Below are 12645 nucleotides of genomic sequence, written 5' to 3'. Positions count from 1 at the left end.
CCCCATGGACTGTAGCTCGCCAGGCTCCTCTGTCCATGGAATTCTCCAGGCAAAAATACTGGAGTGGGTTGCCATTTCCTTCTCCGGGGGATCTTCCCAACCTCGGAATTGAACCCAGGTCTCTTGCATTGCAGACAGATTCTTTACCATCTGAACTATGAGGGAAACCCTTGAAGTCCCCCTGAGACAAATACTGTATGACATTACTTGCATGTGGACATGCTCAGTCATGTCCAGCTCTTTGCGACTCCAAAGACTGTAGCCCACCAGGCTCCTCTGTCCATGGGATTTTCCAGGCAAGAAGACTGGAGTGGGGTGCCATTTCCTTCTCCAGGGGATCTTATTGACCAGGGGTCAAACCTGCATCTCTTGCGTCTCCTGCATTGGCGGGTGAATTCTTTACCCCTCGTGCCACCTGGGGAACCTATACAATTATAACTGAGACACCCATTTTCTCTCCATCCCCCCAGCTTCTATGAAGTCCAGGCAGTGCTACAGTGGAGTTTGTTTTTCCCTTTTCTTATATGACATGGCCTGGCTATTGAATGAATTCCTTAGATTTAAGTTACCAAAATTTGGAGGGACTAGTTTAGATGGAAATCTTCAGAAGATAATTATTCCTATAGAGTTTACCAAAAAGTTCTTATCTCAGTTAAATTTACTTAAAAGTTTAATCACGTCAGTTTATCTTCCCTGTTGACAAATTTCATAACAGAAACAGTATGCACTCACTTCCATAGGCCTAGGCACAATAAAAGTATTATACCTGATGATTCTAAAGGCAGGTCTGTACGAATTAAACCCACGAGCTTAAGCTAGCTTTAATACCAGATGTTAATATTGAATATTTCCCAGATGACATGAGCCTGAAATGTAAACTGTATTGTTTTTTCTTTGTTTTCTGAGAATGCATTTACCACTGAGCCACCTGGGAAGCCCAAAACAGAGATACGAATGACAAAACCTTACAGGCACAGAGTAGAAGTCTTTAGGACGAAGGGAATGGGAGTGCAGGGGGGAGGACCCAGGGAGACGTAAAGGGAGGAGGGACAGGAAAGACTGAGAAAGAGGCAGACGGCAGGAAGACAGAGGTCAGAGGACAGGCACGATCAGACCCAGCCACGACACGAGACGGGGTTTGCATATCTTTCAGAAGCTCCCATCGGGGAGAGCCCGCCGGACCGGGGTCTGCACGGTGTGGGTGAGCCCCCCAACCTCTGCTTGTCTCCTGTCAGGGGAGCCACGCCGGCCAGAGCGGGCAGGGCTCACAAGCTCAGAGAGTGATGCTGTGGCTGCCCGACGTCCACTCTCCGGAGGAGAGCGAGAGGGACAGAGGGGAGGGCAGAGTGTCTCCTGAATGAGAGTCCTGCGAGCCCAGGGGCCAGGAGGCAGCCTTACCAAACATGGTGAGGAAACAAGGCGTTCAGGCAGCCACTTGTCACCCACAGGGCCCCTGCATGTGGGGCCCTGAAGGTGCCCGGGTCCCCTCCCTAGAAGGGGATAAGTGCCCCACGATGGGAGTCACTAAGTCTGACACCAGCCAGGGCTCTTGGCCTGCCCCAGTCACTAGAAACTGACCAAAGGCTGGACAGGAAGTTCAGGCGGGGCTTTACCGGGGCCCCTGCTGCAGCAGGAGGGGCTGAGACCACGTGACAGCTCCCCCCCACCCCACCCCCGCCCTCCCCCCCACCCTGCACCCCGTGCCCCTGGCGTGCTCTGCGAGAGGCGGCTGGTTCCCGTGTGGGCTGAGGGTAGCCGTGGGCCCAGGGTGGAGCCAGGGGCCGGCGGAGGGGGTCGCCCGCCCTCTGGGGGGCACGTGCTGTACTCGCCTGCTCCTGACACCCTGTTTTTGATCTCAGCTCTCCAGACTGTCAGGCTTTGGGGGTCTTTTTTGGTGTCCTTTTGTCCAGAATTTGCCCACTGCCCCCTGCACGCAGTTATTTATAGCCCTTATGGCTTCTTTGTATTTTGTTCCTCGAGGCCTTTGTCCAGGGGCCGGCCTGTCTCACCATCGTCACCTCCACTAACCGGTCTGTGGTAGCTGCTGCTGCTGTCTTTTGACCCCTATTAGCCTTTGACCTCCCGAGGCCATGCGGGAGCCGTGTGACATCCTCACCAGCTTGACCCCCTTGAGGTCACGTTTTCCCATCCGTTCCTCTGGGTGGTCCACTCCACTGATGACAGGTTTTGTCTCCGCAGGGCACCCCTCAGCGGCCTCTTCCTCCCCCAGGCCTGGCCATCCTGTACCCACTCTTCAGGCTGCCTGTCCCCAGAAGCCAGGCCCGCCCTGAGGCTGGTCCTCGGCACAGCGGAAGCCGGGCTTGTGCTGACATTACCCGGCCTGTTGTCCTGAGCCACTGCCCCCTAGGCCTCCTGCTGTCTCCACGCCAGGACGCCCCCGAATCGCAGGGGCCGCCCCGCGCAGCCCTGCTCTCTCCCCACTGGCCCACGTGCGGCCCTCCCTCTTCTCTCTCTCAGTAGCGGCCTCAGCAACCCGCGCAACACAGGAGACCTCCCGCACTGAGCCCCAAGTGCAGAGGAGAGGTGCCGGTGTCAGCCCCAGACGACCTGCACTCACTGCTCAAAGTGGTTTTTGGGGTGTGGAATCCCCAGTTTTGAGGTGGGCACAGGTAATCCTCAGGGGTTTTGTTAGGCTGGAGGCAGGAGGAATGCGGCAAACGCTGGAAGACGCTAGAACAGATCCATGGAAGCGGAAGGAAGTGACCCTGGATCCTGGCAAGACGATGTCTTGATGTCTCACTAACTGCCAGCCACCAGGGACAGAGGGAAGCTCGGTTCCTCTCTGAAGTTCTGAAAGCAATCCAGGCGGGAGCTGTAAACAGGCAGAACTCCATCCAAGGCTTCTAAGTGGGGGTTTCGGCTTCTGGGCAGCTCTGCCCAAATTCTCCTCCCTGTTAGCATGAAGCTCATTTATTTTTTAAAAAGCAGGTGATGCTACTCCTTGTTTAAAGCCCCACTGTGGCTTCTCGTATTTTGTCATAGAGACAGGCCCAGCTGGTACCAGCACTTCAGCCTCACGGAGCCTGTCCTCTGCTCCGAGTGTCTGCTCCCGGATGTTCCGCCAACATGTAAGGACTCCGAGGGCGGGAGCCCTGTCACAGCGTCCTCTTGTTCCCCAGCGTCTCCCCGCAGTGCCCACGCCCTTGGTGCTCGCGACGTCTTTTTGGCGTGAATGAATGTCCCACACCCACTGCCACAATTTGCGTCAAGAGCCACAGTCCCAACGTCTCCTGGGTTTACGCTCCCGTAAATTCCCCAGTGCCCATCTCTAGGTTCTTTCATGGGTCTCTAACCTGTGGAGGTGTGCCTTGGCTTGTTCGTTGCATTTTAACATCCTGACTGTCCTTTTAAAACCGAGAGGTGGGCTCTCCTTTAGTCAAACGTGTCACACTTGGCACGATTCAGTGAGTGTCCAGGGCAGAGGGCGGCCTCTCTTTGGGGCAGGAGGAGGGCGGACCTGCGGAGAATACGGTCACCAGCACCCAGCCGAGCTGGGAAACAGGCCAGCGGGACCTGACTTCAGGTAAGGGGTCAAGCCCGACATGGCCCAGGAGGGCACAGCGTCCTGACTGGCCACACCAGCTGCCCGGCTGGGAACAGGGCAGTGTGTTGGTCACTCAGCTGAAGAGATGAGGACGGACTGTGCCCGAGAGGTTAGAACGTGAGAGGAGACAGCAGGGCCGCCAGGATAAACCTCCAGCAACACCGCACCGAGCCGAGCCTCCTGGGGAGGACCCATGTCTCATGTCTCCACGCTGAGCTCTGTTCCCCGCGCCTGACCAGTCCTAATACCAACAGGAGAGCGATGCCAATTCCACTCAGCCAGGCCAGCTTTATGCCACGAAGATGAGCCCAACTTTGGATTTACAGAGCATAAAACAGTGTGGAAAAGTTAAGATACTTAAGCACTCTAGTTATGAAAAAGTTATCCATGGAAATGGAAAACAAATGTCTAATTAAAATCAGTGGAGTAAAGACAGGTCACAGGGCCAGGTACGTGGGCGTGGGGTTTGCAGTCCAGATAGGGAGTCTGTTGTGCAAACTGTCTGTCCCTCTTGGCCTGCAGCTTACCAGTGAAAAGACTGCCCTGGCTCCCAGCCTGCTCTGAGGTTGATGAACACAGCCTGTGTCCAGGCTGAAAGAAATCATCTTTAGGAGGAGGTTCCTCTAAAACCAGTCTGCTGTATGAGGATCAAAAAAAGGAAACACTCGAAAAAGGAGACATGATGAGCTCTGATCTGGATTTCCAGGGCCTTGGGAGCAAACAGCTCAAGAAAGGACCTTTCACCCTTATGGTCATCTGTGCAGCTATAAAGGCGGTTATGTTGAGTTTTCTCAAAGCATTGTAATTTGCTAATTTAAAGTAATAATAACCTTGACATTCCCTGCATTTTTTCCAATGGTTTTTCTGTCTTTATTAGTTTTTTTTTTTTAAAGGTTCCATCATGTGAACGGTGGCTGTCAAATATGCGCTTTGTTGAGAACACAGGCTAAGGAGCACAGCACGCCCGTGAAGGCTGGGCACAGCATAGCAGCCAGCTGCTGCCCAGGGCGAGGGGGCAACTGCCTGGTTACGCTATGGCAACTCGCCTTAGTTGACTGTCCACTTTCATGGGTTATGGTGGAATTCCAGTCTAAACAAATGTCAGCGACTAAGGAATGCATGAAAAATCTCCATTTTAGAAAATAATGTTGTGTATTTTTTACTTCAGAGAATTCTATTCTCCAGGCCCATAAAATCCTATACAAATTAACACACACAGCTTTTAGATTTTAATTTTACAAACTTTGCTGTGCACACACTTGTACACACACACTGTCCCCCACTCCATCTGTCCTGGTGTACACACACACACACACCACTCCATCTGTCCTGGTGTACACACACTCACACACACACATTCCCCATCCCATATGTCCTGGTATACACACACACTCACACACATTCCCCCACCCCATCTGTCCTGGTGTACACACACAACATTCTCCCAGTCCATCTGTACTGGTGTATACACACACTTTCCACTACCACATCTGTCCTATTGTGTACACATTCACACACACTCTCCCCTACCTGATATATTCTGGTGTCCACACACTCTCCTACCCCATCTGTCCTGGTGTACACACACACACACACACTCACACACACTCTTCCCTACCCCATCTGTCCTGGTATACACACACACACACACACACACCACTCCATCTGTCCTGGTGTACACACACTCACACACACACACACACACACATTTCACATCCCATATGTCCTGGTATACACACACACTCACACACATTCCCCCACCCCATGTGTCCTGGTGTACACACACTCTTCCCTACCCCATGTGTCCTGGTGTACACACACTCACACACACTCTCCCCTACCCCATCTGTTCTGGTGTACACACTCACACACACACTCCCCCACCCCATCTGTCCTGGTGTACACACTCACACACATTCTCCCACCCCATCTGTTCTGGTATACACACACTCTCCCCTACCCCATCTGTCCTGGTGTACACACACTCACACACACTCTCCCCTACCCCATCTGTTCTGGGGTACACACACATACACACACACTCCCCCACCCCATCTGTCCTGGTGAACACACATCTGTTCTGGTGTACACACAATCTCCCCTACCCAATCTGTCCTGGTGTTCACACAAAGACTCACACACTCCCCAACCCCATCTGTCCTGGTGTATACACACTCTCCCCTACCCCATCTGTCCTGGTGTACACACACTCACACACACTCTCCCCTACCCCATCTGTTCTGGGGTACAAACACATACACACACACTCCCCCATCCCATCTATTCTGGTGTACACTCACACACACACACTCCTCCACCCCATCTGTCCTGGTGAACACACATCTGTTCTGGTGTACACACAATCTCCCCTACCCAATCTGTCCTGGTGTTCACACAGACTCACACACTCCCCAACCCCATCTGTCCTGGTGTATACACACTCTCCCCTACCCCATCTGTCCTGGGTACACACACTCTTCCCTTCCACATCTGTCCTGGTGTACACACACACATTCTCCCCCACACCATCTGCCGTGGTGTATACACACTGACACAAACTCTCCCACCCCATCTGTTCTGGTGTACACACACTCTCCCCTACCCCATCTGTTCTGGTGAATACACACACACACACACACACACTCCCCCACCCCATGTGTCCTGGTGTATACACAAACACACTCACCCACCCCATGTGTCCTGGTGTATACACACTCACACACACTCCCCCACCCCATCTGTCCTGATGTACACACACTCACACATACTCTCCGCTACCCGCTCCGTTCTGGGGTACACACACACACACACACACACTCCCCGACCCCATCTGTCCTGGTGTACACACACAACATTCTCCCACTCCATCTGTACTGGTGTATACACACGCTTTCCACTACCACATCTGTCCTATTGTACACACATTCACACACACTCTCCCCTACTCGATATATTCTGGTGTCCACACACTCCCCTACCCCATCTGTCTTGGTGTACACACTCACACACACTCTCCCCTACCCCATCTGTTCTGGTGTACACACACACACACACACACACACAATTTACCCACCCCATCTGTCCTGGTGACATTTGCCCCTACACACTCTTTCTCTTTTCTATGATTATGTTCTAGCTGTGGTACATCTTTATCACAGTTTATTCAATCATTTCCTTACCAATGGTCCTTCATATTGTTTCTTTTTTTTGTCCTTACCGAAAAATACAATGTACATTGATAAACATATAGTTTAAGGTGCTGGCACTTTTTTTCTTAGGGATGGATTCCCAGAAGCAAGTCTGCTGGGTTGGCCCTTGAACAACACACGGGATAAAGGCACAGACCTTCAGTGTAGTTGAAAACCCAAGTATAACTTGTCGGTCCTTTGTATTCAAGGTTCTGCATCCACAGATTCAACAAACGGAGGCTGGAGTACGTACTCGCTGAAAAAAATCTGTGGATAAATGCACCTGCACATTGTACACCAGTGCTGTCCAGGGGTCAACTGTATGTATGTTTTTGATGTTAAAAGACTAGAGTCATAATTATCCCCAAGGAGGCTGTCACAAATTGTATTTCTAACAGCAGTGTATGAAGTTACCCTCTTCCACTGCTTCCTTGCCCTTAGGAGATGACAGTTTAGAAAGACAAGACTTACTGGACTATGGATATTCTGACAGATCTGTTCAGAAAATCACTCATGTTCATATACAGTCACAGCACATCAATAATCTCCAAAAATAACTACAAGAAAGGCCAGTTACAGCAGCCATTTGCTGTATCAACGCATGATCTGTGATGAATAAGGAAAGTGTGAATTTGAAATGAGGCCTAAAATGGTATCTTTGAGTTATGCAAAACTGAGAAATTTTTTTAGGTTAATAGTGTGAGCCTTTAAAAGAAAGACATAACTCACACTAAGTCACATTCCAAAGGGAAATGCTTTTGGCTGATGACAGTGAAACTCATGGAAGTAGAACTATCTTCTTTAAATAGAATTCTGCAAAAGTTTATTTCTAAAGTGTACTATGCACATGAAGTTTTTAAAAGCAGTAAGACATTTATTGACAGTTACTTAAAATAAATTATTTCTCTAAGTCTCTGAAATGTGACACTTGAACTACATACACATCCTATTTGTTGCAAGACAATGTATAAAATATTAAGAGAAATAAGGAAACACAGAATACAAGTGGTTCCTGGGTTATACAGTATTTTGGTAAGACATGCATTTGTACGTAAATACCCCAGTGAAACACAAGCACACGTTGGGTGCGGCTGTTCTTTACACAGCCCGTGTGTTCTTTGCTACACACTGCCTCCTTTTCACTCTCTTCAATTTCTCAGTTATCTCATACTTGCATACTTATGTGTCAGTAATACTTCTGGGAAGTCTTCAGCAAACCCAGAAGGCTAAAACTTCAACAACACTGCCTTCTGTTGACTGATGAGGCAACTCAGTAACTGTCTACCCGCAAGAGGAGAAAACGTACGCTCTCTGGAATGCATCCTGGATTGTACGGTACTGAAAAACACGTGATGCTCAGTATGGAAAATCGTGTTTGGATGTCCTAATTAGGACAAGAATGTCAAACTCTCAGTGTCTGTTAAATTTACATACATAGATCTAAAATACAGTGTTTGTGTGTGTGTGTGTGGCATATTCTTGCACATAACCACTGAATCCATAGAGTACTATCTTTAGCTCCTTTATGCTGCCCAGAATACTTCATTACTGAATAATTCCCTCAGCATTTCTAAAAGCTCACTGTAATACAGGTGAGTTTGTCTATTTACAGTTGGATATACTCTGGTACATACTGTTTACCTGGGTACCATACCTAACTGTTGGTACAACATTGTTCTTAGGGGCCCCATTTTCCCACATTTGTGTGGATAGATTGCATATGAGTTCCCATGTTCCTTCAGCACCTTCGTGAGGTTCCTCCCCATGGGAAGGGTTCTCCTTGGTACAAGTGGGCTGCAGTGTCAGGGTCTGTCCCCGGTGTGAACTCTCTGATGGACACTGAGTCGGGACTTCCTGCTGAAGGCTTTCCCACACTCAGCACACTCATACGGTTTCTCTCCCGTATGGATTCGCAAATGTAATCTAAGAGTTGACCTCTGGCTGAAAGTTTTGCCACACTCAGTGCATTCATAGGGCTTTTCTCCAGTGTGAGTTCTCATGTGTATAATGAGCTGTGAGTTCTGGATGAAGGATTTTCCACATTCACTGCACTCATAGCGTTTCTCCCCCGTGTGAATTTTCTGGTGTATAATGAGATTTGACTTCTTGAAGAAGGTTTTTGCACATTCATTACACTCATAGGGTCGTTCTCCAGTATGAATTCTCTGGTGTGTGGTAAGTTCAAATTTCTGGGCAAATGTCTTGCCGCATTCGCTGCATTCATAGGGCTTCTTCTCCATGTGTGCTCTCTGGTGTACAATGAGGTTTGACTGGTGGGTGAATGCTTTTCCACATTCCAGACATTCAAAGGGTTTCTCCCCGGTATGAATTCTCTGATGTTTAATGAGGTTTGCTTTATGGGAGAAGGTTTTCTTACACACATTACATTCATAAGGCTTTTCTCCAGTATGTATTCTCTTATGACTAATGAGGAGTGATTTAAACGAGAAAGCCTTGTCACAATAATTACAGATAAAAGGTTGCACCAAATTTCTAATTTTCTGGTGTTTAAAAATGGCTTCTTTATGGCTGAAGGCTTTCCCACTTTTATTATATTCTGAGTATTCCACTCCAGGATGGGTTTTCTCTTGTTTCAGATAGAAAAGTGCTTTTCCAAATCCATTACAGTCATCTGCTTTCTTTCTTATATAGTTTCTATTGCTAGTAAGTAAGTCTGAATTATATCTCAAAGTTTTTTCATATAAGTCATATTTATAGGGTACTTGTCTTAAAGAAACGAAGTCTGTGCTAAGGTTAAATGTTTTTCCAAAGAGATTATTATCTCTTTCTTCGGTTGGTGTCTGGTCCTTAAAGATCACAAACGGCCTCGCCTGCTCATCTGGGTTTCTGGGGTCTGTCTCCATCTGGTCATCAGCCTTCCATACCTCTAGGAAAGAGCACATGAAATACTGTCAATCTTTTCACCATAATGTTACAGAATGTGAAGCTCCACAAATGGTCCACTGCAGGGCTGTCTCTTTCTTTAGTCTGGGACCCAGTCTTTCAGTATAAAAAAGTCCCCAGTTCCGAGTTTTCCTAGCTCTTAAACAATGAAAGAAAAAGACAAAGCCTGTGGCAAAATGGACACAGAAAACACCCCAGATTACAAAACGACCTTAAAAGTGGGTAAAGTGAAATAAAAACAACTGATGTGGGAAGGCTGGCAATTCCAAAGACAAATGCGACTTGGTGTCCTCAAGGACACCAGCCGACACAGAACAAGATAATAAGTAGATGTTGAGGGAAAAAACCAGGCAGATCTAAGTTGAGCAGCCAATGCTGAGACTCTAACTGTGGTCGGATGGCCACCACATCTACACACTCAAGGCTCTTTCCCCTTTCCTCTCCTCTGTTCCTCTAGCCGGTTTACCAGTAACTTCCTGAAGGGAACATTTCTCACAGATTTGCAGACAGAACCCTACGCGGAGCTCCAAATCTCCAAAGTCAGACTTTTGCAAGTGGAAGGCAAAATCCAGAAACTCATATATTCTGTAGGAAATACAAAAGGGATCCAAGATCCTTTTGGCAGAATCACTCACTGCTACTGCTGGGTGCACTATTTTTTTCAATCGAAGCTGTTAGAGAAAATGTTTCTATCATTGTATCTTATTTTTCTCCTTTAATGTGTTTCATTTCTTTCTCAAACCAGTCTAAGTCCCGGCTTTTATTCCAAGGAACTCAAGGATCAAATTTACCCGACCTCCCCCTATGCTGTACAAGCCTTTACTTTCATCTCTGCATTACTGGTTATTCCTGATCACTGGGTCCTGCTGCCATTTGTGGCACTCGTGCTGAGAAATGCGTATTTTCCTTGAGGCTGTATACCAATTCCCATGACCTAAAATACAGAAGTCACCATTCTGGCTAGATGACAATACTAATGAAAGAGAAAGTAATCATGAAACAAAGGTTTATAACGTGCCAGGAAAGAATCAAGGCTTGACTGTGAGAGGCAAGTAGATATAAAAATTAAACAGGAAAAAAACTAAGCAGGAAGAAACTGATGTTTGGAGGTATGACTCAAGATATGAGGTGCACAAGTCACCTGTCCTCAGCTTTCTCTAAAGGTTTAGGGATTTGAAAAACAGATTCCTAAACAATACTTCAAAGGTACCAACCCATTCATAATCTCTAGGATATGACTTCCAATGGCTTCTATCAGAGTCTCCTTCCCACCTTCCGCTTTTTTCCTAGTATGTTTTTTTTTTTTTGGACTTGGCATAGTTTATTAAGACCATTTGATTAATAACAGAAACAGCGTTTCTGGTTAAGTCTTGGAAAAAAGTATGAAAATCTTTCAAAAACAAATATCAGTACTTACAGTTCACTCAAGACCTATGCCCAGATGTTTTATTTTTTGAAGGAAAGGAAAAAATAATTCTGGATTATGCCACCTATTTCCATGACAATACCATCTCAAAGTTCTCATAGTAGAATAACATTTTAAACATTAATTGATCAAATACTGTTTTATCTAAAACTAAACTAGCAAATATTTAAGAAGAAAAAAAGCGAACTGGTGGTTTATCTTCATCATTTTCTTTTTTCTTTTTTTAATTATTTAATTGGAAGCTAATTACTTTACAATATTGTGGTGGTTTTTGCCATACATTCACATGAATCAGCCATGGGTGTACCTGTGTTCCCCATCCTCAACCCCCCTCCCACCTCCCTCCCCATCCCATCCCTCTGGGTCATCCCAGTGCACCGGCCCTGAGCACCCTGTCTCATGCATCGAACCTGGACTGGCGATCTGTTTCACATATGATAATATACATGTTTCAATACTATTCTCTCAAATCATCCCACCCTCGCCTTCTCCCACAGAGTCCAAAAGTCTGTTCTTTATATCAGCATCTCTTTTGCTGTCTCGCATATAGGGTCTTTGTTACCATCTTTCTAAATTCCATATATATGTGTTAATATACTGTACTGGTGTTTTTCTTTCTGACTTACTTCACTCTGTATACTAGTATGTTCTTTTTGGGGGGAAAAAAAAAAAGAATTTGGCTTACGATGGGTCTGAGTGGTGCCATGGGGGATCTAGTTCCCTGACCAGGGACTGAACCAGGCCCCTTGCATTGGGAGTGTGCAGTCTTAGCCACTGGAGCACCAGAGAAGTCCCTCCCTAGAAAGTTCTGAACTGGAAATTCTAACTCTGATACCCACAACTATTCTTACTGAAAATGTGGTTTGATAATATTAGAGACCTTGATAATGGGACATGGCTCCTAACTGCTTGGACTTGAGAAAGCCTGAAAATAAAGAAGGCAGAACTTCAGAGTCTGCACTATCTCAGCTTGAGATACATGAAGCTTGAGACCAAAACCAAGAAGCTTGTAATTTTGGGTAACTGAGAAAGGACCTAAACGCGACTGGGCAAATGCTGAATTACACCCGAAAGCTGTCCTTACCCACTGACAGTAAGTTGCTGTAATTCTCCAGCATCACGTCCATGTAGAGGATCCTCTGAGAAGGGTCAAGTTGCTCCCATTCCTCCTGGGTGAAGTCCACAGTCACATCGGTGAATGAAACTGATCCCTGAAATGGCATATTGCTATTTATTCTGATATGATTAGCATTTGGTGATGCAGGAAGGACACATAAAAACATACTCTATGTTGTAAAAGAATCATCTTTAAAATTTACATATGACACAAACTGTAAAATTTCATTGTTTTGTCATGCCTCCAAAAATATCTTTATAAAACTTAACACATTTATTCAGATTCCCATAAATTCCAGCATTGTCATATTTGGCAGATACTAAGATTAAATATTAATATGCAGTATTTAATGTTACCAGTTAGTGATGATGCTCATATAGGTATTATTTTCGTGGTCTCAAACTAAACAATATTTAAAGAGTTAAAGCTTTGAATATTTAAAGGT

General features: G+C 46.6%; 1 protein-coding gene across 8 annotated transcripts in view; it reads right to left on the bottom strand.

Moving 5' to 3' along the window:
- Nucleotides 1-6607: 6607 nt before the first annotated feature.
- ZFP1 (ZFP1 zinc finger protein) overlaps nucleotides 6608-12645 on the bottom strand; it is a 30872-nt gene continuing 24834 nt past the window's right edge. For 4 of the 8 annotated variants that reach the window (XM_070770329.1, XM_070770331.1, XM_070770328.1 and 1 more), the window contains exons 4-5: nucleotides 12168-12294; nucleotides 6624-9640 (exon numbers count right to left, since the gene is read on the bottom strand). In XM_070770329.1, coding sequence (XP_070626430.1) covers nucleotides 8556-9640; nucleotides 12168-12294 — 1212 coding nt within the window. In that variant the 3' untranslated portion in view covers nucleotides 6624-8555. Of the gene's footprint in view, nucleotides 9641-12150; nucleotides 12311-12645 lie in introns of those variants that run through there. The other 4 variants (XM_019980177.2, XM_070770333.1, XM_070770334.1 and 1 more) reach the window with 4 other exon arrangements.

The sequence above is a fragment of the Bos indicus genome, chromosome 18 (assembly GCF_029378745.1).
Source record: "Bos indicus isolate NIAB-ARS_2022 breed Sahiwal x Tharparkar chromosome 18, NIAB-ARS_B.indTharparkar_mat_pri_1.0, whole genome shotgun sequence".
In the NCBI taxonomy this organism is placed as follows: domain Eukaryota; kingdom Metazoa; phylum Chordata; class Mammalia; order Artiodactyla; family Bovidae; genus Bos; species Bos indicus.
This window is presented reverse-complemented; position numbering and strand designations above follow the sequence as displayed.